Source organism: Tauraco erythrolophus, chromosome 1 (assembly GCF_009769465.1).
Source record: "Tauraco erythrolophus isolate bTauEry1 chromosome 1, bTauEry1.pri, whole genome shotgun sequence".
Lineage (NCBI taxonomy): Eukaryota > Metazoa > Chordata > Aves > Musophagiformes > Musophagidae > Tauraco > Tauraco erythrolophus.
In genome coordinates this window covers 33813486-33840382 of record NC_141465.1, presented here as the reverse complement: position 1 = coordinate 33840382, position 26897 = coordinate 33813486, and the positions used below count along the sequence as shown (strand labels likewise).

Here is a 26897-nt window from a genome sequence, read left to right as displayed (position 1 = left end):
CAAATCCATTTCCTCATTTATATCTCCTGTCTCCCAGAAGATCTTTCTTGGTGCGTAAGAAACCTCATTTATTAAACTGTAAAGGGGAGTGGGGGTGAAAAAGATCTGCTTGAACACATCTTGCAGAATTTAAATATGGGTGTAGATAGGATGACCTGATAGATAGGAAACGAGAAAAAGAGTTTTCCGTCAAAGTATTTCTGTTTACCAATAAATTGAGAATGCTTGGCGTCATTTGACTTTTGTGTTGTGCTCTAATAGGTGAGCAAAGAACAAGGATGATAATTTTGTTAATTAATAAGGATTTCATGCCAGTAATACAGGAAGAAGTTGCATGTTGAATTAGAGAAATAATAAGAAAAATAATGTCTGCCTTTTTCTTGTTTGTTTTTAATGGCAGCTAACGTACTGGAAGAAGACTCCATGGAGCAGGACATAGAGAGCCCTGTCACTATTCATCAGCCAAAGTTGCCCAAACAAGCTAGAGAGGATCTGCCAAAAAATATAAACAAAGAATGTGCCAAGAGAAAAATCCAGAGGTATGTTAGGAAAGATGGGAAATGCAACGTCCACCATGGGAATGTCAGAGAGACTTACCGTTACTTGACTGACATCTTCACTACCTTAGTCGATCTCAAGTGGAGGTTCAACCTGTTGATTTTTGTCATGGTTTACACTGTGACCTGGCTCTTCTTTGGAATGATCTGGTGGCTAATTGCCTACATGCGAGGAGATATGGATCATATAGGGGACAGCACGTGGACCCCATGCGTCAGCAACCTCAATGGGTTTGTCTCAGCCTTTTTATTCTCAATCGAGACAGAAACCACCATTGGGTATGGTTACCGGGTCATCACGGACAAGTGTCCTGAGGGAATTATTCTGCTTTTAGTGCAGTCTGTTTTAGGTTCTATCGTCAACGCTTTCATGGTTGGCTGCATGTTTGTGAAAATATCCCAACCCAAGAAGAGGGCAGAAACCTTGGTTTTTTCTACAAACGCAGTTATTTCCATGCGGGATGGAAAGCTGTGTCTGATGTTCCGAGTAGGAGACCTTAGGAATTCACACATTGTAGAGGCATCAATACGAGCCAAGTTGATCAAATCCAAACAGACAAAGGAGGGGGAATTTATACCACTCAACCAGACAGATATCAACGTAGGTTATTACACAGGGGATGATCGTCTCTTTTTGGTTTCACCACTGATCATCAGCCATGAAATTAACCAGCAGAGTCCTTTCTGGGAGATTTCCAAAGCCCAGTTGCCCAAAGAGGAGCTAGAAATTGTTGTAATCCTAGAAGGAATGGTGGAGGCAACAGGTAACATTTCTTATACTTTGTATAAGGTAAATGCTTTAATTTTAGAAAGGAAAAACAGTGGGTTTGCTTCACGTTAAAGGAATCATTTCAATAGTCATTACATGTGAAAAAGGCGTCAGTTGTCTGGTTAGCTTCAAAATTAAAAGCATGCCCAATTTAATTGTCTGCTCCATCTTGCTTAATGGAATTAGTGTTGTTTCTGCTCTGTTTGGAAAATGGGATAGTATTCCTCATTTTCTAAATTTTTTGCGGCATGTCACCAGTTACTTGTAATTCTATTGCAGGAGCAACTCAACCACTAGGACCTTGTGGGATAAAATGATTTAGAAAAAAAGATCAATACAAAGCTCTGTTTGTGATTAACATGGAAGCACCACAGCTCCTGCTGCTTCCAGTCACACATGGGTAACTGCAGAATAACTGCCTCACACATGAAATTCCTAGCCTGTTCGGATCCAGTAGGAAGTGATACTGTGTTCAGTTTTCTCTTTTCGCTTGCTTGTTTGCTTGTTTTTGTTTTAATTTGTAATGTGGGGCTTGTTTCACTTTAGTTCACAAAAGAGCCATCTGATTTTGTATTTCACTGAGGCCCCCTACACGCTGCAGAAGTGTACGGAACACTTAAAGGTGGTGTATATATAAATAAGGCATGTTATGTCACCGGAGTCTTGTTGAAAGACTGTTTGGTCATTACCTACAATTGTACAGCAGAACATCAGATATCTCTTGACGTGGAGAAAATTGTGCTTGGAACTCACAGCAAATGGACTAGTAATGTTTCTTCTTTGCATTAAAGACAGAATAGTAGGAGGATGCTTTCTCTAAAACTGCTGTACCTCCTGCAGTCAGAGTGATGGTGTATTTGTTTTAAGAGCTGGAGGGATTTTTTATCCCCCTGTTAATGACAGCATCAATCTCTGAAGTGAGTAAATATAATCAATACAAGGGAATGATGATTGCAAAATGAAGAAAAGATGTGCTTAGGGAGGAGGAAACACTGAGTATAGAAATAGAAGAACCAGATACACCATTTTTCCCCACTACTGTAGCAAAAGCTAGGTAAGTTTGAGGGTGCATATTACACATCTCTGACAGAGGTACAACCTTTCTAACCTTGACTCATGTTTTGCAACTGGAGCCAGGAAATAAAGAGCAGTCTCTTACTAGAACATGTGTGTGTGTTTCACACATCTATTATGTGGTGTCAGAAGAAAACTGCATTTGTCACCATATAATAAACGTGTGAGACAAAAATGGAGCAAAAAAAAAAAAAATTGAAAGGAACTTGGCAGAGAATTTGAAGTGGTAAATGCAAAGCTTCCAGATTTTCCAGGAAGTAGGTGGTACTGAAGAGAAATCAAGATGAAATGTTTAGCGTTTCTGATACGTGCAGTAGGCACAGAGGTTTCAAACATCTGCATCACCTTCAGTTGAGACGATGAGGAAATTTCTGTTTGTTAGCTGAAACCATTTTGAAATTTCTGAATTGCAGCTAAATGAACTTGACATGCCAAAGAGTGGTGGATGTTTTCAGGTTTACTGAATGCCGTGTTTTCCAGAAAAATGATTGGCAAGTAGTAGAAGTATAAAAACCATCTCACCCAAAATACCTATATGATCAAAAGACAGTATACTTCTGCAGTGCTTCAAATGTAGGTTTGTTGTCTTAAGCCTCGTCACTCTCCACTGTTCAACCCTCCCTCCCTTACCTCATCTTCACCCCAGCACACTCACACAACTCTCTGGGCTCTCCTTTGCTGCTCTGATACTGACCACAGCTTTCACTCAACCATTACCAGCCTTCACCGGAGGGGACTACCTCTCAGACTGCTCAGGCTGGCAAATTCTAAGTTAAAATGCTAGAAGAGTCTGTATTAACAAACAAACTGGACAGAGTGATTTGAAAACCTGCTGAAGCCATCCAGGATTAAGGTGTTACCCTGGCACTGGATAGGTGGCTACATTTACCATTTTAAGCTGCTCCTTTTTTGAGGGTGCATATTCTGTTTGAGTTGGCTCTCTATCACACGGTTGCATGAGGTAGGGGGTGGGGGGGGGGGAATCAAATAATGCCACATAAATATGATGTCAGAAAGATTAATGTTATAATTACCAGCACAATTTCTAAAATATGTTTGTGTGGAAGTAGCTACTTGTTCCATTCTTTGCTCACATCTATTGGGTTATTTTTGTTGAAGGTGCGATCAGGTCAACTTTCTACCAAAACTAGACATTTTCCCTGTTCTAGTTTACAAGTATTTTCCAGTTACATCCTGGCAAACACTGAAAGCAAATTTAGGCCATCATATATTCACTTTTCCTTCTTACACCAAATGTAGAGTGAGAGCAGCAAAAGAAGTTGCTTATAAGTTGATCTACAGCCCTGGACCGCAAGCAACACACTACCCATCACACCTGCCGACACTGGTCAAAGTCATGGGATATAAAAACATTAAAGCTGAAGCTAAGAAACTCTGACCTCAGCTGTAGTAATATGATCATTCAGTATCATTGCTCATGGGTCAAAACCAGATTGAGATCATTAGCTTATGTTATTCATCAGAAAAGTCACTCCCAGGTTTGACCAGTGAAAACAATCCTTTCTCTGTTTTCAGAGCTTCCCCGCTCTGAAAACATTTATCCATTTAATGAGAAGTAACACAGTGGAAAACGCTAAGTACAAACATTTGCTATTATTTTTATTAATTATTGATATTATTCTGTTTAAAGTTTTACTGAGCAGGTGATATAATTTTACACTATATAATACTTTCCACCTTAAGTGTTCCGAAAGCACTTCTACCTACTGTTCATGTAGCTTCATGTGCACTCTGCATTGCATGTTAGGACAGGAAATGAAGAGTAATGCATCTCATTAAATGAAATTGAGATAATTATCCAAACTAATATTCAGCAGAAAGATCAAATCAAGGACCCCCTAATTCCCCTTGGAAGCACCACCATATCTTGCTGAGATGCAAAAAGAAGTAGGTGTATCTTTACCAAGGCAGATGATACCAAAATACCAGCTTAGGAAGTATCACTACACCTTGACTACTCATATTCATTCTACCATGAAAATTACTTTGAGGGCAGAATCTTCAACAAGGCACTTCCAACGAGACGTGAAGTCAATCTGACTACTCCATATGGCATCAGCAAAAACTCAAGATAAGTCTGTTTTCCAAAATGTTTGTTATAGACCTTCCAGTATGCACTTTTCCTTATTTATTTACAATGACATTCAAAAACATCCCTTTGGGTTCAAAGGATAACACTCCATAACATTTCTCCTATGGTTTTCCCGATACTGATGCACATCTCCCAAGTATCTGAAAAAACTAATCAGTGTGAAATACATTAGGCTGACATGAAGCAGTCAACAAGCAAAAGTCCAACCAAGCATCACCATACCCAAAGGACACATCTGTTATTTCCACCTTTTGCAGCCCATGTTCTATTTCCCACTATGCTAACAGCAGGTACAAGTGCCAGCACAATGCAAGGATCCATACTAACTCCGCAAAAACTAAAAGTAACATCCGCCTTTCATAGGGAAGTCGTTTCTCAGGCACTCATACTTCCTTTAGTGTCAGACTACAGCTGTGGCATTGATAGAATAGCCGCATACCAGCAAAGGCTCTGGTCCCACACTTATGCAGCCCTAAAAAGCAGGATTCTGGCATCCCTCTGCTCCTTATGGGAGAGCTGTAACATTAAATGCAAATGAACTAACTGAAAGAACATGACTAACACGCTGATCTCAGTTCAGCAGTATTTGATATTTGCCATTCAAAACAGTTGTTTTATATTAAAGTGTCACCACTGCTTTCATATAATGTTCCGGAGACCACTTAAAAGATTTTTTACAGACCATTTAAGACATCTGTTAGATAGTATACATTTGTAGTAACAGAATTCAACAATTTTTCTTTTTTTCCTTGGACCAACAAAAAAACTTAGGCTCAAAGATCCTAAACTCTTCTCCCATAAACAGCAGGCACACAGGCTTGGATTTGAAGAATTTATTTGTTTTAACTTTAAAAAAAAAATCTACATTGAGAATGTTTTATGATCATTTAATAGCCTCATCCTAACAACAAGCTTGAAATTTTTAAGCCTTTTTCACCTAATGAAATCTGTTTTTTTAGGGAGGTCTTATCATCATAAGCAGACTACTCATTTTTAAAAATTAAACAAGACTTATACAAATGTATAATTCTGATGTAAATAATAAACCAAGACCAAGAAAAGGAAAGTCTTTTAAATTTGGGGAGGTGAAGTGGGAAAGTGAGATATGTTACAATAGCCAGAGAAACTGAGAGAGAAAGTTGAGACACTCGGAGAGATTTACCGAGGAAAAGGTGAGAGATAGAAGAGTATCTTGAACAGCCCATAGCCTTGTTAGTAATGTGGTTCCTGAATCACAAGCAGCCTGGTTCAAATCCCCCCTCTAAACCTGCGCTAATTTGCAGAAGACAGCATTTTCTAACACAGGAAAGAAATATGAAGTATTTCAACCTACTTAAGCCAGCAAGACTCTCAAACTTGGTGAAGTCGTACATGGCGAGTGGGGTGCACTAGGTGACACTCTGGCAATTCCATCTGCCTAAAAATAAAAACATGAAAATTGAAACAGTACTGAGGAAAGAAAATGACCCATGCATTTATAACTGACAAAAAATAAGCAACAAAGCTAGACAGATAACTTTATGTTCGTATGGATAATTTTACAAATAAACATGTAATAGGGTGCATTTATAATTCTGACACACGGGCAACTTGAGAGCAGTATTTGCAGAATGTTTTATAGATGCATAAACAAGCACACTTGCCAGCTGTGGAAAATGTGTGTGGAAAGCAATAAAAAGTTCACATAGATGGTTATTTATATAGTAAATGATGCTATCGACTAGACAAACATCGTATAAAACTGTTCCCACTCTTCACTACAGCCCCTTTGACAGACTGATTTATTGTCTTTTTTATTTCTCCCTGATGAATTGCCATATTTACCCCTTATCCTTGCCCAATCCTAACAAATATCTCCCTTTGATATACATGTTAACAGTTCCAACCTTTCAAAACATCTCGGCAGACTGCTCTCTCTCCAAATAAGCCTCACTCAGGTTACAGTTTTTCACTGCTCTTTTTTTACTGCTCTTCAAAGAAGAGATGTTTATGCTCTCAAATTGCCTTTAAGGGGATGTAAATGAAAGGAAGAAAGGAACCAGGATTTCTCACACCGGAGTGTTTCTGCAAGGCAACTGGTGAAAGCAGATTTGATGATTGTTTTGCTCTGGGATGCGACCAACATACATTGACTGATATGCAGTTTAAACACGGTTAAGAAAAAATGGCTTCTGTTCTAAGCTGGATCATCATAATTTCAGGAATGGTCAGAATGCAATGGCTCTCCAGTCTTTAGTTTTCCTTCCTTTCTGTTTTAAGAGTTTTAACATCTCTTGATGCTAGGTGCTAGACTTAGACATCTAGGTCCACTTTCTCATATATCTCCATTTCCCTAGTGCTTGCCAGCAAAGCCTTTCACTTCTATTCCTTGCTCACATTTTCATTTTGTTAATTTCAACAAAATGTTTCATTGCTATTAATTCTAACACAGAAAATCAGGGATGTCAGCATGAGTGACTGCAGTCGTGAGCAGGAGTTCTGAATGCCAGCAAAGAAAGACACTCCAATTTCATTGTGATATTTCTCTCAGGCAGCTTTCTGTTCAGGTGGAAAAGATTAGTCTATTTGGTTCAGGAGACTGTAAGGCTTAAACGAGGCAATTACAATTTCACAATAGTCAAGACAACGTGCAAGATGACAAGAAGTCAGGGAGCAAAGTTCAGGAGAAAAGATATGCTGATTATGAGTATTTCACAAAAATTCTTGTGAGAACATCCATATTGCTTTCAGGGAAGGCAGGGAAAAGGAATTACACATTTTGTTTAACAGCTTTTTCTCTGGATAGTGCTGTACTATACAAACATGTTACTAAGTGTTTGATAATAGTCTATTGTCCATCTTTCATACCTTTCTCACCAATTAGTTGCTCAGCTCTTCACAACCACAGCTGCTGCCTCACCCCTAAATATTCAGATACAATACTCAGATTCGAGAAGTAGCTCATATGTTAAAAGATCCCTAAAAAACAGGTTTGAGACTCCTCTGTATTAGAAACCAATTTCATATGGCTAATTAGATGTTATTAAATAATTCTGCTCCAAACACAAATCAAACATGCAGAAGAGCTCCATTTTGCACATCATGTCCTTGAAAACTGTATTAGGTCTCTCTGGGCACTGGAAGGGCAGTTTCCAGTTCTTTGCACACTCTTACAGGCCTCTGCTGTCAGCATTCCTCCTTTCCTAGCACAGTGGCAAGCAGAGAGGGATGCCCAAATTTTTGTCTTTGCTCACCGCTCCCTCTCACTCCTGAGTCTACATACATTATCCCTTGAAGGGCTCATGCTCTCCCCAGCCAGAGGAATGACAGGATCACAAAGTTGTGCTTTAACACCGGCCCTGATGCTGTTTCCCTAGCAGAAGGACACAGCAGGATGCTGTGCTGGCACCCTGCTCCATGACCAGTGCAGACCTCACTTTCCACCACCAGTAGACTCTCCCTAAAATCCTGCAGTGCCAGACACTTAACAAACCCCGCTGCCTCCAGTGTAGCTTCAAGCAACTGTGTTTTCCAGGGTTATTAGCAGAGAAGCAAGGGACCTGTGAAGGTTCTATTACGGAGTCCTTGGGTCTCCAGACCCAGCTCAGACACAGAGGAATGACTGTATATTGCTGGATAGACCAAGAAAGTAGAAGCTGAGCTGTGCGGAGCAGCACTTTTGTCCCCTGTGCCCACACAGTCTCCATCACAAAGATCTCCAGTTTGCAAAACCAAAGGGATGATTCTCTGCAAAGGGCACAGCAGCTTATCCAGGTCAAAAGCTTCCCCAGGCAGAATTACCTCACTGAACATTTTTCACCTGCTTACAAAGTGGAGACATGATTTCTGAGCCCTCCTGAGAAGTGCTTCAGGAAAACGAAGTGCCTTTTACATTTCTGAGCACTTTTAAAGACAACAGCTGTTAACCTAATCATGCTCAGTTTGTCCACTTGGTTTTGGAACCTTGTAAATGAAGGGTCAGCACTGAAACAGCTGGTTAGGAAAAGCAAAAATACAGCTATCATTTCCAATTCTAAACTTTCACTTTTGGTCATCTGCTGTTGTTACCAACCTGGAGACGAAGGCTGCTGAACACCTGCATTGAAATCCTAGGCAGGGCAGTGTCTCACCCCTGGAACTTTTGTTGCAATGCACTGATTCTTTCATGCTGATTACCTTGTTCACTCGTGTTTGATCTCCAGATATGAAGCATACTTTACTAGCCTGCAGTTCTAAACCGTGGGAAATATTTTTGGCAAACTCAGTTCTTGTCTGTGTTCCTAAAAGATCTTTTCACTTCTGCCCTTGGTGCTTATTTACTTCCAGTTGTACAATATTGGTTCCTCCTGTTGTGTCTCACTGAATTGTAATGAAGGATAAACACATTACGTTACACACCTTGGTAACAGTAAGACCTCTCTAAAGTTACAAATGTTTACACTGGTTTCTAATGAATGTAAGCAGATAGATTATTCACCTTCAACAGAAAGTTTTCACAAAATGGAAGAGAGCAGGAACTGTAAAGTCAAAAGTGACCTAGAAGCTTGAAGAATGAGCAAGCAAAGCTGTTAAGTACACCAGAAATTCAAAATCAACATCTGACAGTTTAAAAAGAACAAGGCTATGGACAGCAGCTAACCCCACTGGCTACGTAAATTACGTGAAGAAGACAGAGAAGACTTACAAGTATATGCTTTCTATCCTAGAAAGTTGTTGCCAGGACTAAAAACACCTGTTATGGCACAGCATCTGAGTTTCCTGAGGCCACTACAAAAAAAGTCCTCAGGGGGTTCCAGCAAAAACAAATCACAAAGAATTGCAATGGTCTCAATCACGGCATTTCAAGGAAAATCGAACACAAGTTTGGACTCGCTGTTGTTCCCTGCCTGTCCTGCACCACCCCGACACTACAAAGCAGCTGAGCTCTAGTTTACCCACATAGCTAAAGCGGGTTCGGAGAGCTGCTCACTCGGGTCACTGAAGAGGAGCAAACTAACACCATGCTGCTGGGTCTGAGCCCGAGTCCGAGCAGCAGCGTAGGCACCAGTTACAGTGTGTGCACGTGGGCTGCCCATACTGAACAGCCACACGTTTCTCAGCGCTCTCACCTGCAACTTGCAGCAACAGGAGTCTGTGCTGCACACCTGGAGGGAGGCTGGCCTGTGTTTTTCACTAAGAGGAAATCCAGAGCTTCAACCCGAGAATATGCTACCAAATAACCATATTCCAATGTGGCATGCTCTCAGTTTATAACAGTTAGATTAATTTAACAAGTCATTTAATGTTGGGTGCTAATGTCCCAGTAAGTGATGCTGAACATCTGTGGTTTATTATTACAAAGTTGATTGATATAAAAAGCGTTTCCTCGTGTGACAACCTATGTAACTGCCAAACAAACCACATCTCATTTTTTTCCTTGTACTACATTCCTCGCTTCTCCCAACCTGCTATATTGGCAGAAGAGATGGAAAGAGAGACGATCTTCCGGGACCAATGAGGCAGCCACTGTGGCAACAAATGTGAAAGGCACAAAGAGCTCGTGTGGTGAGCCTTCTGCCCTTGCTCACTTACTCTCCTCATTCCCACCATTCACAAGAGAATTAGAGAAAAAATTCTGTTCTTCCTGGTTTTGACAGTTTTCATTTGTTAGGATTTCTGGGGAATGGAACAAAATTTTTGTTTAAAAAAATATAGGATTTTAATAAATATAGGATTGTTGAATTTGAGATATTCCATTCTTACAACTTATCCAATAAAGAAACTTGATTTAAAGAAACATTCAAATCGTGAAAACAAAGCAAAAATGAAAGAGATCACCAAAACCAAATTTTGAGTGGTTATGAGAAGCCCATTTGAGTTTTCTGAGGAATGACAAAATATTATTTAGAAAATCAATTCAGAGGGAATATTTGGATCAGCTCCACTAACTTCTCGGAAATAAATAGTGGGAAGGGTAACACATAGTCTAAGTATTCCCTGCCCTGCAAAAGATGTCAGGTTGTAGGTTCCCAGGTTTCTCCCAGCAGTTTAATTTTAAAAAGCCATGAACTGTACAAATAGCTTCCCCAGACAGACCTGATCAGGACTTGACCTCACACTGTGAGCACTACAGGAAGGCAATGGCATATAGTTAGGTCAGCGTGAATGCAGGCCACTATCATAGCAAGAGAAGGGGACAGGGCAGCCAAGACAACTTCAGGACAGTTCATGGCACTGGCCAAGGCTAATAGGAGAGCCAAAGCCCCAGGGCTTTGTCATTGAATTCATAGCTGTTACTAAACGGAGTTGGAAGAGGCCAGCATATCCTTGATGTCACTGAAGTGACAGCGAGAATAAAAGAGGAAAAGGACAAGGAAGGAAGCTGGCAAGTACCACAGCCTACCTCTGCCCTTAGGTACAGGCTTCTCAAGAAGATGAATGGGCTCAGGTTCACACGTAAACATTGCTGTCCACATTAAATTCACTGGTGTAAAATGAATAAAATGAATAAAAGTCTCTGCCAACACAGTTCTAAGCAATTCATTAAACTACAGCTCTTAGCACAAGCTATTCAGCAAGTGAATGATACAGACCAAAATCAGTCCTTTTGGTGAATAAGGCCAACTTCATGCTGGACTGTGTTAGTGAAAGTATAGCCATCAGCTCGAGGAAAGTGCTGTTCCTCTCTATTTACCACTTGTGAGGTCACCTCCTGTGTGCTGTGTCCAGTTCAAGGCTCTCCAGTACAAGATAGGCATGGACTTAGCTTGAGCAAGTCCAGCAGAGCCGCGAAGATGGTCAGGGGTTGGAGCACAGGACACACACAAAAAGAGGCGGAGGGAGTTGGGACTGTTCAGCTTGGAAAAGAGACAGTGCAGAGGGATCTTACCACTGTCTGAACCTAACCTGGGAGATTACAGAGGAGATGGAGGCAGGCACATCTCAAAGGGACAGGGTGACAGGACAAGAGGCAACACGTACAAGTCGCAGTGCAGGTAATTCTGATTAGACACTAGGAAAAACTTTTTTTTCTTTGTTTACCATAAAACTGGTGAGATCCTGAAACAGGGGCCCAAGGGGATAGGGGAATCACCATCCCTGGATATATCTGTAGCTTGACTTCGTAAGCCCTGAGCAACTCAAAAAACTTGGCTGTGCTTTGTGCAGTGGGTAGGGCCAGATGACTCCATAGATCCCTTCCAGCCTAAGTTAGTCTATGATTATAAAACTCAAAGCCAGCTCCTACTAGTATTTTATAGCTGTGAAGAACTGAACAGCTTTGAAAAATGAATAGCCTAGCTGACAGCTTCTGTTGTTCTCCCATGTCACTATTTAAGAAATTGCGTTTTATACACTTGAAAACGGTTCTGTGGCCACCGTTGAACTGCTGGAGACAGTAGTACCTTGGAGAAGTGAGGCAGGACTGGGTAAGGAGCACCAGTTCATTGCTGTGAGCAGGTAGGCAGCCTGTGCAACCAAGCTTGGCTCCAGGAGGTCTGATGGCAGAGGAAATCTTAAACTTGTGAGGCTGCGCTTCATCAGACAACTGGTCTTTGAAGAATGATCCAAAGATTGCACTAACTCACAGCATTCCTTACTTGTCCTGGATTTTGTCCCACTCCTCTGGCCACAGTCATCCTCTTATGCATCTTTCTGCCCCTCTAGACAGTGAGGGAGCTTGAGATGGGCATCCGACATCTCAGTGATTGCTTGATTTTCTCTCCATTGGACAGGCTTCCAGCTGCCAACACAAAATCCAACTACAAGCAATAGCTCAATTAACATTATGGTTATTATTATCATAGTCGTCATCATCATCATCACAACTGGTAGCCTTGCATCTAGGAACAGAGTCAAGGTTTGTCTTTGGGGGAAGCCCTGAGGCACATCAGGGTTGACAACTTTTGTTCCACATTTCTGACTGACGCAGACTAATGTGAACTGAAGAAACAGGGGCTTACCACTAAAGAAGAAAAATCAACCTGACTGTGGCAGAGCTGCCAGGCACCACCATAACAAAAAAGATTTATGACTCAGCCATTCCAATTAAATTGTGCTGGCACTTTTTTTAACCAGCCATTAGGTTCAATTTTTTTCACCCTTGCATAAGAACTATTAATTTATTACACTTCGATCTCCAGGATGGGGAAAATTCCCCTTCCCTTTTCATAATTTTCAGATTCTTTTTCCATTAGCCTCTTTTTACAGCGAGAAGACAACAAATGAGCTACTTTTTCAGACAGTAAGTGCAGAAATTAGTTTCTAACTGCCAATATGCCCATGATGGATGCCATGAAAAAGTGTAGAAGTTTCCAAAGCCAAAGGTTTCAAGTCAGTCAAAGATTCTTGTCTGGCCAAAAATCAGCTTCAAAGGCAGTAGTCACATCTACACAGCTGTGAAGCGGAGGAGGTTTAGCTTTGCAGTCTGAGGAAAATGCCCTTCTCCTATCACGAGCCAAGAGCAGGTTCTCTTGGGAAGACAGAGCCCAGCAACTGCCTTCACAACACAACTGGCCCACAGTTTGCCAGCACCTGACTCATCAAGTTTGGTACTTTAGAAGTGATTGATCTGGGCTCATGTTATGCACCCTCATTACAGCAACTCAAGCCTTTCCAGAGGAGTTTTGCAGAGTATTCATTTTAGAAACACAGGCTGTAAGTACCATTACGGTTGTGTGTCAAGACCACAGCGAAGTGGTCACTCGCAGCACTTCTGCCACGGTCTGCAGTGTGGGGTATGGCAGGAAGGGGCTGACATCAAGAGAGAGAGGTTGACATAAGTTCAAGAAAGGCATCACAGCAGCTAGTGCAGAGCGAGCACAAGCCCACCCTTCACAACTGGCCTCTTCCAACTGTTCCTCTGAAGAACAACAATGGTCTCTTCCGTTTTATAATTTTACAATTGATTTGTGCTTTTTTTGTTGTTGTTTTCTTTCTGTAGCAAAAAATAATGAGGCAAAGATCTAAGTCCTTTCAAAAGATAAATCTTTTAAAATAGATCCAGTGCTCTTTTTTCAACTTACAGATGAATTAGAAACAGGTGAATGAAATTTTCCTGTCTGTGCTCCAGAACAACTTATTCTACAACTGTGCTCAAATTCCTCTGTAAGACTCTCCCCTCAGGGCCTGAACACAACTACAACAGGATTTAAAAACCGTAATAAATTAGTCAAGATCCAGGATTTAAGACACAAAACATGAATCTTAACCTTGCTACATCTGCCTTCTTTTATCCTCCAAAGGGATATAAAATACTATTCAAGTATTCAAAAGCCATCAGTGATAGAAATTCAAAAGCTATCAGTCCAGAAACACCCCTTACCAATGTGTGTCAAATGTTTGATGTACAACTTTGAGCCTGATTGAAAGCTCTCCCAAACCTGTGGAGTAGGTCTCAGTCTCTGGTGGCCTTTCAATTAGGACCCTAAAGGAATAAATTGAGCTGTGCAATGCCTGTCAGCTCCCTAATGGCCTCAGAGAAGAAGCAATTAAGACTCTAATTAAAAGGCAAATGGAAGATTAGAAGCAGATAAATGTTCATAATCTAGATAAAGTACCCATACTGGAAGTTTTGTCTATTAAAAGAGGACTTCAGGACTTTTGAGGGGACTCCATACCTATGGAAGGTACAGTGGTATCAGGCAGAGTATCTTTCCCTCGGGCACGCCGTATTGCAGCAGTCCTGCCGTCATTCTGTTCTCTGCAGCCACTGTTCCTTCTGCATACGGATAGAACAAGCCGTTCCACAAAGACAGCCCCAACAAATCTTGAATATTTCATCATACAAACTGTTCACGGCAAATACAGACGCTGCTATGTACGAAAATGCTCGGTCCATGAAAATACACCTTACTCTATCTTCCTTTCTTATGTACTCAATTCACCGCCTCCTACCACGCTTTCCATCTGTCATATGTGGTTTAGTGCATAATCTGTTACAAAGAAAGGCACTGAGAGCCAAAATTTCACCAGGTACTGCAGGTCCATTACAAATATGTGCTAATGATTTCATTTAAAAGATAACAGAACTAGAGCAGAGAGCTAGGGACTCTTGTAAACACAGATAGATCTCAAGGCTGATCCCCTTTACAGCAGCCAAGACAGAGATCAGATCTCTCTCGAAACTCTTTTCATTACACTATGAAAATATCACATCAAGCAGACCAGAAGAACATCAAGAGCAAAAAAATTAAAGTATCTCCAGGAGTTCCCCTGGAAATTTGTTCCAGATTAAGCCCTTCTCCCTTCAGAAGCAAGGTTTGTTGAGCATGAAAACCTGCTTATGATATAAGGTCTGGACATTACTGTTCTAGCATTGCATTCTCCTCTCCTCATTTTTTCTACATTGTCACTTCTTTTTAGGAGGATCCAATAGGCAAATAATCTTAATATTTCAAAGTAGTCTTCTGAAGAGCCCAACCTGTGATGGTGAAAAGATAGCAGACAAGTTTTACTGATGTCTACAATGCAACCAAAGTAAAATGCACAGAAAGCAATAAACAATCATAGCAATTTCTATTCAGCAGCTAATATAGCATCTTCCACCTAAGTACTGCAGAACAGCCAGGGCATGATAGGTTAGTGCTGCCATTTCCACATTCTTCACAGTTTTGATTTCCAATTTCATGCAATGCCCCACTGTGAAACCCATGTAGAAGGAACACAAAATGACCCCATTCATCTTTTGGGGGCCAAAACAGTAACGGAAATATCCAATGATGTGATATCTGCAGCCAAGCTAGATGTGAAAAGTTATAGGCTGATTTGCACTGAGCTGAAAGGGCATTTATGTGACGAAGGAAGACTGGTATGAGGAATTGCAACAAAGTGGAGGGATGGCTCATGTCACTCGAGAGGCACTTAAGCATAGGGTAGGAGTGATGTCTTTAACTTACTATGGCAATACCACATCTTATGCATTAGTATGGGTAAAGTGTATACATATATATGTGTATATATAAAGCAGCTGGATGAAAATATTTATAAAATATTTAAGTTAAGTCATTATGCTGTCTCCGCAGCCTGAGCTGCGGAGCTAAACTGGGTTCTGGTATAAGTTGTTCCTTCTGGCATCTCTGCAATTATTTATGCTAAGCCTACCTCAGAGCCCCCAGACTTTGGGAAAATGAAGACAGCAAAAAGTAACATCTAAAACCCAAATTAATAAATATCCAATGCCCTTTTCACCAAACATGCACCTCTGCTTCGAGTGTGCCATCGAAACATGAGATTGTTCAGCACACTGGTGCCAAAACACCCAGCTCACAGGACAGCTGTTTCTTTGCTGCACTGTGGTCACTCAAAGGCTGATGTCTTAAGACCTGAGAGGAGGGAGCCTGGGAGCTGAGCAAGGCAGAATGCAGAAGCCCTAACAGGAGAATAGAAGCTCAAATTGTCGTCCTCTCCAATGCAAGCTTTCTAGGTCTGGTTTGCCTCTTAGCAGTCTATTCAACAGATACTGAGAGCAACCCTACCCAATTTTTATGGATACCTTTTATCTCAGGCAGCCGGGCACTTCTCTCCCTCCTCACAGCCCAGACCCCTGCAGGCACATGCGAGGATGTGAGGACACCAAAAATAAATGTATACTCTCCTGCATGGATGCAGGAGATATCACACCTGTGGGACCCAATGGAGGTCCAGGCAGTCCTAAGGCAGCTGGAGTCTGTCCCTGAGTAGCATCCTTCAGCCTCATTTCCCAAAAAAAGCCAGCACAGGGCTATCACTGGCCACTGGGAGAGCAGTACACTTCAGCCAGATACCTTCCAGGTAAAACAACACAATAGAGTACAGAATGCCTTATCTCCACTATTCCAGCTATGCAGGACTTGAGAAGATAAATAAAAATCAATGTTAAAGGAATTTAATATTTAATTTGAGGATATACATAACTTACTTAAATGGACAAAATACATAACATACCTGTAGATTGTTTAAACAAGAGGAGAAGAAAATAGCACTGAGCAGGAACAGGTGTACTGGCAGAAGATTAGCACTCAGTATACAATTGGTGCAGTGAAAGCAAAAAAATGCAGATTGGCTCATAAATCCATACTGGCATTTATAATACGTGTTATAATGTCTTTATCATGAGACCCTGTAGCATCACACTACAACTGAATGATGAAGTCATGCTGATATAAAGAGGATATTCCAAGTGGGTGGTGATAATATACAGCAACTGTATTTTCCATATATGCCATGTAATTACAGTAAGCTCAGCCTAGAAAATCTTGTAAAAGTAATATTTGCACTGGGGTAGTACCCTTCTGTTCTCCAGGCTGTAAAATCTTGAACTTTCATTATTGTGAGTCTGAAGGCCTGGTGCTAAACGGACCCTGAAAACAGTTGTAATCTGCCAAGGAAGAAACGCGATTTTCTTAATTTTTAACCACAGATTGTTAAAAAAAAACAGAGTCTGTAAGATTGCAATAACTACCATGGAAAGTGTTTGGGCAAAGGCTGCTCAAATATGCGTGGTCACTCGAATCCCAAGCAAAGTGACAAATGAATAACGAGGTCCTCTAACTCGTTTTGTGGAGATGGTGTTTACATATGTGGGAAGAACAGCTAGAGAAAAGTAGAAGAATTGATATGAATTAAAATATACTTGCTAACGCAGAACATCTTGTGGGCTCAGAGGGTGAGTTACACAGCAGTTGGTTGTCATCCTGGTTATAGTTCAGGGTCAATTAGCTCCTCCACTGCAAACTCAGAGACCAGTAATTGCGCTAAGGAAGAAAAAAACCTGGCATAAAGTATTTAGAGCACAGATTATTTTTTATCTTATTTTTCTACCAGTTTGAAAGTTGTATAGGTTTGTCAAGGAGGAGGAAAGGAAATTAGCTTGTGGAGAAGTTTTGTTTACAGTACAAAACTATTTTGATAGTAAAATACAGCATTTTGAACAGTATTGTTATGGGCTGCTACCTAGAGAGCACTTGTTTATATTAAAATGCAGAGATCCTAAGATGAAGCAGCTGTCAGTGTGTGTGAGAACAGCCTGAGTTCACTGAAAACAACAGAAAAATTCCCATTGCATTGAATTAGGTCTAACCGCATCGTCACCAGGGCTTATCACATTTGCATAATCACTACACTGAGATTTTATTGCATCCAGACCATAAGATATTACACTAAATCTATCTCAGATGCTGAATTTAGTAGGTTTTCTACTTCCTGCCCCCTTTCTCAGGTTAGAGTAATTGAAAGCAAGACCATTTGATTAGGGGTAAAAAAAGTACCATGCGAGCAATACTTCAAGCCTGAATTTGAATACTTAAAGCTCTAAATTTGAATTCCCAAATTGTGCACAATGCTCTTTGCTCCCACATTAGAATAAGATGGCGGGGGAGGGGAATGCTCAGATCCAAGTCTTTTGGCCTCGTTTGACTTTGGGTTGGTCCCACAGAGAGAAACCAGGAATGGGCCCGGTGAAGAAGCCACGCTCCAAAAGCAAGACATAGCAAAGAGAGGCACAGGGGGTGTGAAGCTCCAGAGGTGAAACCGGCTTCCGAGCAAGAATGGACCTTTCAGCATCAGCCGGTGCCCAGCTGCTGCAGCTCAGCAGTGCTGCCGCTGCCCCTTCAGCCACTCTTCCTGCACGAGGCTGCCGGCAGCGGTGCCAGCTCTGGATGCTGCTGCTCATCAAGGTGCTGAGCTCATGCCTTAAGCCAAGGTGTAAATTAAGGGGCTGTTTGCACACACTAACACAGCAGTGTCTCGAAGGCTGCTGGGCTGCAGCCTCAGAGGCCGGTTTGGGACTCTCCACGTGACTCAAAGCCCAAGCACCCTTGAAGGGGTGAGTTGTCCATGCTGGAGCAGTGCTGTCACCCTGAAAAAATGGGAACAGCGTTGTGCAAACTTGAGCTAGGACTCAAGTCGGGCCAACAAGAGTGAAAAAGATCTTATGAACACATCAGAACATAGATCCCTGGGTTGCTGCATTATAGGCAGACAGGCAGACGCTGGCATGACCCGGATGAGAGAGCAATTCCCTCTCACCTCACCCTCTGTCTCTTTGTTTCCACAAACACAGTGAAAAAGTGAGCACACAGTTCCCCTAGACTTCAACTGTACAACCCAATAACAACTGAAACTCATTTTAGAGGCAATTTGCATGGATGCGAACAATTACAGAGAAGGCACATCAACAGACAATCAAGCTTTGCATCTAATGTTGGTAATGCACTAAATAATAACACCCCACTTTCCTGGAAGAGAACATTAAACCTGTTCAAAATACAGTATTTTTTTCCAAATGATAGTATTTCTTCCCTCCTACAGCATATCTACCTTAATCATCTGACTCCCACATAACTGGCTCGACTTCAATGACAGTCTCCTCTACTTGTTTAAAAGTCACGTTATTTCCACTGCCATCAAAAAGGCATGATTTTCAAGTGAAGTTATTAAGTTACCAATACAAGGAATAGCGCGTGGGTGCTACTGAAGTAGACTCTCAGGAATGAAAAAGAGATTCCCTTCCTTCTAAGAGAGGATTGGGTCTTCCTTCTCTCTGGGGCCAGGAGGCACCTTTCCTTATTACGATGTTTTGGCTCTCTCCAAGGAAGTGAAGCCCGTGTCCCACTGTCAGCCCAGTGATGTAACCCTGGCTCCATCAGAAAGAAACTGGAGCCCTGTCCTCTGCATGTCCTTCATGGTGCTGGATGAACAGAAAAATACCCATTTTTCTAAATAGCTTGCTGACATCCAAAGTCTTCTAGCCAAAGCATTAAAGAGCATGGGCAGTCTAAAAACCCAGCTTTCTCCTGGAGGCTCCATAAGGACCTATCTGCAAACAAGAGTCCAGGTGAACCTGATCCACTAAAGCTAAGAACAATTAGGTCTGACTCACTTGTCTGATTCCCACCCCGCTGCTAAGGCCCTCATACAGGACACAGAAGAACCATTTTAGACTACTTTCTGAGAAAGTACAGGTGAAAAAAATCTCCTTGATCCTTACCTACAGCTTTTCACCTCAAGCTTTGTACCTGTGATGACAGCATCATGGCCTTCAATCAACTTTACTTTTTCAACTAGTTTTATACTAGACCTCATGTTTAAGTACAGACTTTGTCAAGTGACACTAGTTTATTAATTTTGTGACACTGAGCTGAACAGAATGCTGAGAAATTAATCTCAAAGCAATTTTGTGGTTTGTGAGAGTTTTGGCTTCTTTTCCATATAGCTCTCAGCAGCTGTCAAATCACTGCAGGTATTCATTTGCTGAATCCAGCCTCCCTGAAGTTTCACTTCATCATCTGCCCCTTTCACAAGAATTGTGAATTCAGTCCCTCTGAATTCAGCAGGATGAGTAGATGTAGGGATGTTCCAGCTGCTACAGTAAGAAAGGTTTATGAAAACAGTATTATGCAGCACCTACACTATTAATGAATGAAATCCTCCTCGTTCAGTCTTAGAACACTGCCATTGTTTCAAAACTTGTCAGAACCCCTTAATCAAATTACAGCCTTCATTCAGCTCAAGATTACACCCCATGGTGTGTCAGTTTGACATACAAGCATCTGTCATTCGCTGACAAGAAGAGAACGAGAAAATTTCAGACGAAAGGAAAAAGTAAAGTAAGTTTTCATATCTTCCCCACTGCCCTCCCTTAAGGCAGATGTGCCACACAGAGGCCAGATTTACATTCAACTCAGGTTTACCTCAGAATGCTGAATTGTACAACCGGTCACAGTAGTGTTACCAACACCAGGACCAGAATGGCTCAGGACACAGAAAATGAATGTACATCCTTGCTGAACATGTGAAACTTGCTCTGCTCTTGTAGCTCACATAGATATGCACAGTTCAAAACTGCTCCAGCTGTTGTTATTCACATTCTAGGTTGTGTTCTTGTGCTGACAACCTATGGGTACACTCTGAGAGTTATGCGTCTCCATGTTGCCATAAAACACTGAGGTTTAGGACTTACATTTTCTGGAATCAAAGCGTCTTTCTCAAGTTCTCTGTGAAGCTATACTGACCTAAAAGGCAGAAGGGTCATGTCCGCTCCTACACCAGGCACTTCTTTACAGCTTCAGTTTTCCGTCACACTGAGCATTTTTGCTCAGCCTGGATGCTATCTGTGCTGCTCCTGCATGGCAATCCTTCAGAGAAGCACATGGGAGTGGGTTAGCAGCAGTCTTTGGGTTAGCCTAGAGACTTTGTCCCTTCTGGAGTATCAAAGCCTAATGCAAAACAAAAAATCAGCCCTCAACCCCACCTGCTTAGATGGTCGTGACCCCTCAGGGTATGTCCCACTGAGCCATCCTGCTCATAGATGGCCCAGCTGATCAACCCTCTGCTTCCTCACACTCAGCACTAGAAGAACAGAAAAGGAAAATTCAGACCTGCCCTTTCGTCTTGTCCCTAGCAGCTCACATACCCTGGGGAAAAAGAAAAGATGCTCTTGACCACTCAAGTTGCTATTCTGTACCTCAGGTTTCTCAGTGCTATATCCTTTCCCACAGCCCCTTCCTGTCTGCCCCAAGAAACCACACTCGTTTTGTAAACGATGCTTTTCCCAAGAAAAAGTGTTCCCTGTCGGTCTTATTACTGTCTACCCAGGGAGCTCCTTTTTGTCCCATTCTCAGACAGATCCCTGCTGCTGCAGCATCTAAAGACTTTATGCAGCACAACCGAAATGTATGAGAAGTGGTCCACAGCCTCCCTGCATCAGGAGAAATGTATGTCAGATGTGATGGCTGTTTTTTTTTCATCTTTGGTCCATGCTATTCTGTTTTGCATTATAAAGGCAAGGTCAAAAATGCCTGTCTGGCACTTCAGATGAAAACTACTGAGTTTTGGTTGTCAGTAGAGTTTATTTCTCAGTCTCTTGCCTCTGTAAACACAGAAGAGTTCCATTTCAACCATCCTTACCCAAGATGGAAACAATTCACAGTTATTCTGGTTTCAGCTAATGACTATCTCGAAAAGAAACATAGGTTTTTATTCTTGCTATAGAGATCAAATGACAGGTAAGATGTGTCTCGGGAAGTGCTTAGGCATTTGGCATGGGTTGGACCTGTGGTTTTACGCCCTGCTAAGCTGCATTGTATTGTCCAGGTAGGAGATGATGAAGGACTATTTAGACCCAAATTCAGTCCATTTGCCTGAAATGGAGGAGAACCACCAGCTGTGCTAAGACCTGTCTACACCTCCGTTTTAGGACTAATTCCAAGAAGATCATTCCTTCAACTGAAAAATAGCAGCAACAACCTCAAGCTCTTGTGTGGAAAACAACCAGTCTGAATCAGAAGAGCAGGGAGCCTGTCTAGCTCTTGGGTGATGACAGAGAGGAAAAAAGTTTAAACTATTGCTATATGATGGCACCAAGTTGTAACAGTGACCAGTCTGATTGCCTGTTCACTGCTCTTTCCTTTTTTAGATGCCCTGCCCATGTTGTTTTACTGTGAGCTTATATTCTCATCAGAAGGGTGAGCCAAACAGAGGGTGAGGCTCAGGGCTCTCTCCATGCAGTCAATCTCCTTTCAGTGTCTCTCCCTGGATTGGAGCCGGACTGACTTGAGACAGCAGATTAAAACTGGCAAGCAAAAGTCATTACTGCTCCCTGCCAGCCTCCTCTTCTTTCTGACAAACATTATCACCATTGGTGTTGCTTTAATGGACACCATTGCTGCTGCACCTGGTAGTTTTCCAGAGAAGCTACAAAAACCTTCCAAAACCTCTGGTTCGGATCATGTAAGTATGGAGTTAGTAAGGGGGTGCATTGCAGGATTTGGGTAGATAGTGCAACCCACAGCACTAGCCTTTAGTTTAGACTCTCCTTTGACTGCCCAGTGGATACGTCAGTGCCTCACTGGGTCAGCATCCCCTCTCATGTCCCAGAGCAGACGGTGCCTAAATCAGCGCAGCACACAGCAACCACAGCCACGTGCCAGTAGGCATAACTCACACACACACAAAAAAAGAGAATTGGCAGTTTAGTCAGCACAGCTGAGGAAACAAATTGCAAGAAACCATTTATCCCTCACTATTTCTTGCACCTACTTCGGAGTATGCAGTCAAAAGTAGCAGGGATCCACATCTACTGACTGAGTGGAGGAGCAGTGGCAGTGCAAAACGCCATTTGGAGTCTTTCAATGCTTTTCCAGTCTTGGGAATATTTGCTTTATCAGTAGCTTGTAAAATTATTCTTGCTGTCAGCCTACAGCCTTCAAGCAGTAGTCACTCAGGATCTGAGTGTGGTTACACCTTTCATCCCACTTCTTCCCCAGAAGTCTTTTCTCCAGATATTTCAGGGCTCATGGAAGATCCCTTCTAGCTGACCCGTATTGCCTGGCAGTTCCCTGGGACAGGGGAAGATCTCCTGTGACAGAGGAGACTGCTTTGGTGCTCTTTCACGACACTGAAGTAGAACAATGCAGCATTAGCACATTGAAGGATCTAGCCCATTAACTTTTAAAATTAGTTTACCAAGGGAGATGGCAGTGATTGTGGGCAAACAAGACATTCAAAGCTTCTTGCAAATCCAAACGATCCTCCTCTAAAGCATCATACCTCATCAGTTATACCTGTAGCTTTCTCTCTTAAATATGACAGGGTAAAAAGACTGCGAAGTGAATTTTCTTCTGCAGCTGTCACCTTAATATCCATCTTTCTCCTGTTAACAACAGAGCCACCAGCTATAGCATTATTCAGGAATTTTGCAGTGTCAGGGCTCTGATTGTGCTCCTTCTTTTGAGATACTTGCTCACAGTGATTTAGTTCAAGGTACAACAATAACCCGAACAGCAGCAGGCCAGCCTAATCTGTCTTGAACGTGGTACTGTACGTAGTGGAAAGCTGTTGTGGTATTGTTGCTAGGTATTGCGGAGTTCATGAAGCTAAATTATACCTTTTTGGTACGAATAACCCAAGTCATGGCATCCTCATTACCTTGGGTTGATTTCCTTTGAAGGAGTTCTTTTGTTGTCACTCCATATGCATTACCACACTTAGATTCAGAAACATTCATGTGATTCAGCAGTCACACGAAAAACTGGTGAAATTCCCCAAAGGTAAGGAATCCTGAAGAGCAACCCCATTCCTGTAGAGACTTTTGCAACCTACTGTCATCCAGACTTAAACCACTCCCTTCCAAAAGCCAAGAAATGCAGCAAGAAGATACTTTTGACTTTCGTGAATCTTGGATTGGACCATCAGCTTGTCATTGGCTTTGGACCCATCAGCTGGACGGTTGAAAGCCTGTAGAAATGGGATCACGGGTTGGCCCGAAAGGCACCCATCACAACTAGAGCAGTCAGTTTATGAGAGGATCACATCATATTTCTCTTTCTCATTATCAGTTAGAAAAGTGAATGAGATATTAATAAGCTTTTCCTTCACTCACAGACACACACACACATACACATTGACACACAAACAACCTGGCCAAGTTCACGAAGGGATTTGTCAAATGAAAGCCTTTATACTTGACCAATCTCTGAGGAATGCTCCCTGAAATACTGGGCTTTAAGCCTGTATTCAATTACAGGAACAGTGTATGGTTAGCTGTACTTTTATCCCTGTGCTGGCATCTGAGAGGATCATCTTTTTTTTTTTACATTAGTATGCCTGGTGAAATCAGAGCAAACCCTTTGCTCTGTGATTAATAATGTGTTAAGCCAGAGTTCCAAATTATTTCAACTTTTCAATGGTTATGGGAACATTTACAAGACTGATGGCTGGACCATATACTGCCAACAGGCTGAAAGAGCTGTCATTTATTACAGGGCTTTCTTGCAGCCAAAATGTGTAATGCTACTCTGGTAAACTGCGCAGAAAAAGAATTATGAGTTTTCGTACAGCATTTTCCCAAATTAGAAATCAAGCGAAGCTTTCTGCACTACGAATGCTTTTGTGTGTGAGGAGAGGGAAGGAATGCCATTAAACTTTCCCAAAAATGTAAAACCCAAACATTTCTGCATCGTGACAGTGCAACAGAGCTTCGTCCATTGTGTTGGCTGATTTAATCCCATCATACCACAGAATTTTGTGATTTGTTGTTCATTTTCACCATATGCTTATAATAGCCTGCCCTATCCATCACTTCCCAGTTATTTTCTTGTAACAACATCTTAACTGTCCCACTGTCTCTCTGAAGTCTGTTAATTGTCTTCTCACTGCTGCCACTTAAATTCTTTTCTCCCCTCCTCATATGGCAGAAGTAATTTTTATTTGATGCTAACCAACCTATCTCGTTAATCATTTGAAGGGACTGAGGATTTCCAAGGCTCACACATCAAAAGTTTGCTATTTTGGGTATAGAAGAGCCACAAAATCGCTGACCTTGGTATTTCTGTACATCTCTACATATCTCTGTGCGTGTACATCTGCGTGCACATGCCACAGCCTCATGTTATCACAGCACCCGCAGGCGAAATTTCTCTTATCCTGATAGTATAAATTTTTCATTTGCGATTAAAAGAAGGGAAGAGCTCCACTGCGCAGACAACAGGAAAAGGCTGAGGAAGCACAATTGCAACTCCAGGAAAACATGTTCACGTTCCATGACGTGCTCCATCTCATCTGCCTTCTGTTTCCAAAACAAGCTCTCCAGTTTTGTCATCCATACCCTGCTCTGCTTAAAGCAAAGGAGATAAATAGTCTTAGGAAAGATTTTGAGCTCTGCTGAGACTCTGGTAATGAGCAGAAACTTGCCTTGTGTTGAAATAAAGGGATCTGAAAAAAGTGCTTTTCCAAAACAGTTCTCCATGAAAACTGAACCAGCGCTTTAGGCCACAAAATCCTCCTGTCTCACATCAAAGGATAGCAGATAGCCAGCATGCCCCCAGATGACTACCAAAACGTATGTATCCTTGCCCCAGTAGCCCTTCTTTGCTACACACCTTCTATGAGGCCTTAGGGCAAGTCACCATTCTCTGCCTCAATTTCCACATTGGTAAAACAAAAATAATAATAATAATATTTCCCTTCTTTTGAGACTTTCAGATAAAAAGTCACAGGAAATAAGAGCCAAACATCACTAGTACTATCCTTTCTGAGCCTCAGTAATTCATTCCCTGCTGGGCTTCTGGATTCTGATGCAAACTTATTGGCATAATACATTCTGTGCTTGTATTGTTGTGTGTGCATTGACTGCCATTTCCAGCAAAATCAGAATAAAATGTAATTTAAAAAGTGATAGGAAACACAAGAAGCAAATAATCCAGGTTGTACCAAATGAGTGGCAGCTAATGCTCTATGCACATAGGACCCAGCATGTGTAATGTCAGGGTTTGGGCTTTTTGAGGTGCAGCTACAGTTTTCAGTTCATTTCCGGTACTCACATTCATGCTGGGAATAAGCGACCACAGGTTTTTCTCCCTTCTCGCTTTAGAAACATGTGATTTAAAAGAAAAAAAGAGTCTTCATTCTTCAAGACAGCTCTGCGGGCGCTGATCTCAGATTAGCCAGGCAGGAGTTCAGCCTCAAGGGGGGAGCGATGAACACTTACATCAGGGCCCAGATCCTCAGCTGGGCTGAGAGGAGAAGCAAGGGGAAGAATCCAAGGTGGCCCTATCGATCTGTCACCTGTCTCATGAGCACCTCCCAGGTTTAGTTAGATAACAAAATGCCTTGTGCAGAGCTTTTGCTTCTTTTATCTTTCTTGTTAAAAAAAAATCTCTGCCTGGAAGAGATACGAAGTGAAGGCAGTGCGGGCCGTTTCATCTGGCAGCCAGAGAAAACTTTTGTCATGGTGGGAGGAGAGAGAAGGACTCACTGCATGGCACAGAGTCGGTTGTATTCAGCATTCTTCCGATGCCTTCTTGAATTCCTCTCAAACTCATATCACTTTCATCAACCTGCCTTGTCTCCAAACTCTTGCATTTTTCCTCCCAGGCATTGCGATTTACACTGTTTGAAGGAAGCACGGCTAGCTTTACAGCCATCTCTGAGCTCCCCTACTACCCAAGCCTGGTTCACTCCAAGCATGGAGAGAAGGGGTCAGCAAACTTTCTAAGAAAGCATGCCAAGTTTTATTTCCCTTTCCCATCCTGGAGGTTAAGCATGCTTTAGGAGCACAGCGGGAGCCAGGGGATGCTGCCTCACAAGCAGACATCTGCTAGATTGTTTGGGACTTAGCAAGGATCTCATGGAGGTGTAAAACTGTGGAGATCTGAGTCAAGTCTGCAGTCTGGAATAGCTATATCCTGACAGAAGATGCTCCTGGTTTGAACTGCTGCTGACTGAGACTAGAATCTGGCACTGTGCTTTCCATTTGGTATGGCACACATTTTTTAAAACCTCATATTAAACACTTGTATGCAATGTTAGAGACAGATCTCTTTGGCTGCCAATGCCTGAGTTTATATTTTTTTCCCATTTACCTCTAAAACTGGGAGCTTGGTCTCGTTTATTCTCTCAAAGGCAGGATATCATCAGAATGAAGGATGTCCAGTTTTAGCCAAGTGCTCAT

General features: G+C 41.9%; 1 protein-coding gene across 1 annotated transcript in view; it reads left to right on the top strand.

Moving 5' to 3' along the window:
• KCNJ6 (potassium inwardly rectifying channel subfamily J member 6) overlaps window positions 1-26897 on the top strand; it is a 50023-nt gene that overhangs the window by 9330 nt on the left and 13796 nt on the right. The window contains exon 2 of the mRNA XM_009985910.2: window positions 401-1321. Within this exon, the coding sequence (XP_009984212.1) occupies window positions 424-1321 (898 nt within the window). The 5' untranslated portion in view covers window positions 401-423. The remainder of the gene's footprint in view (window positions 1-400; window positions 1322-26897) is intronic.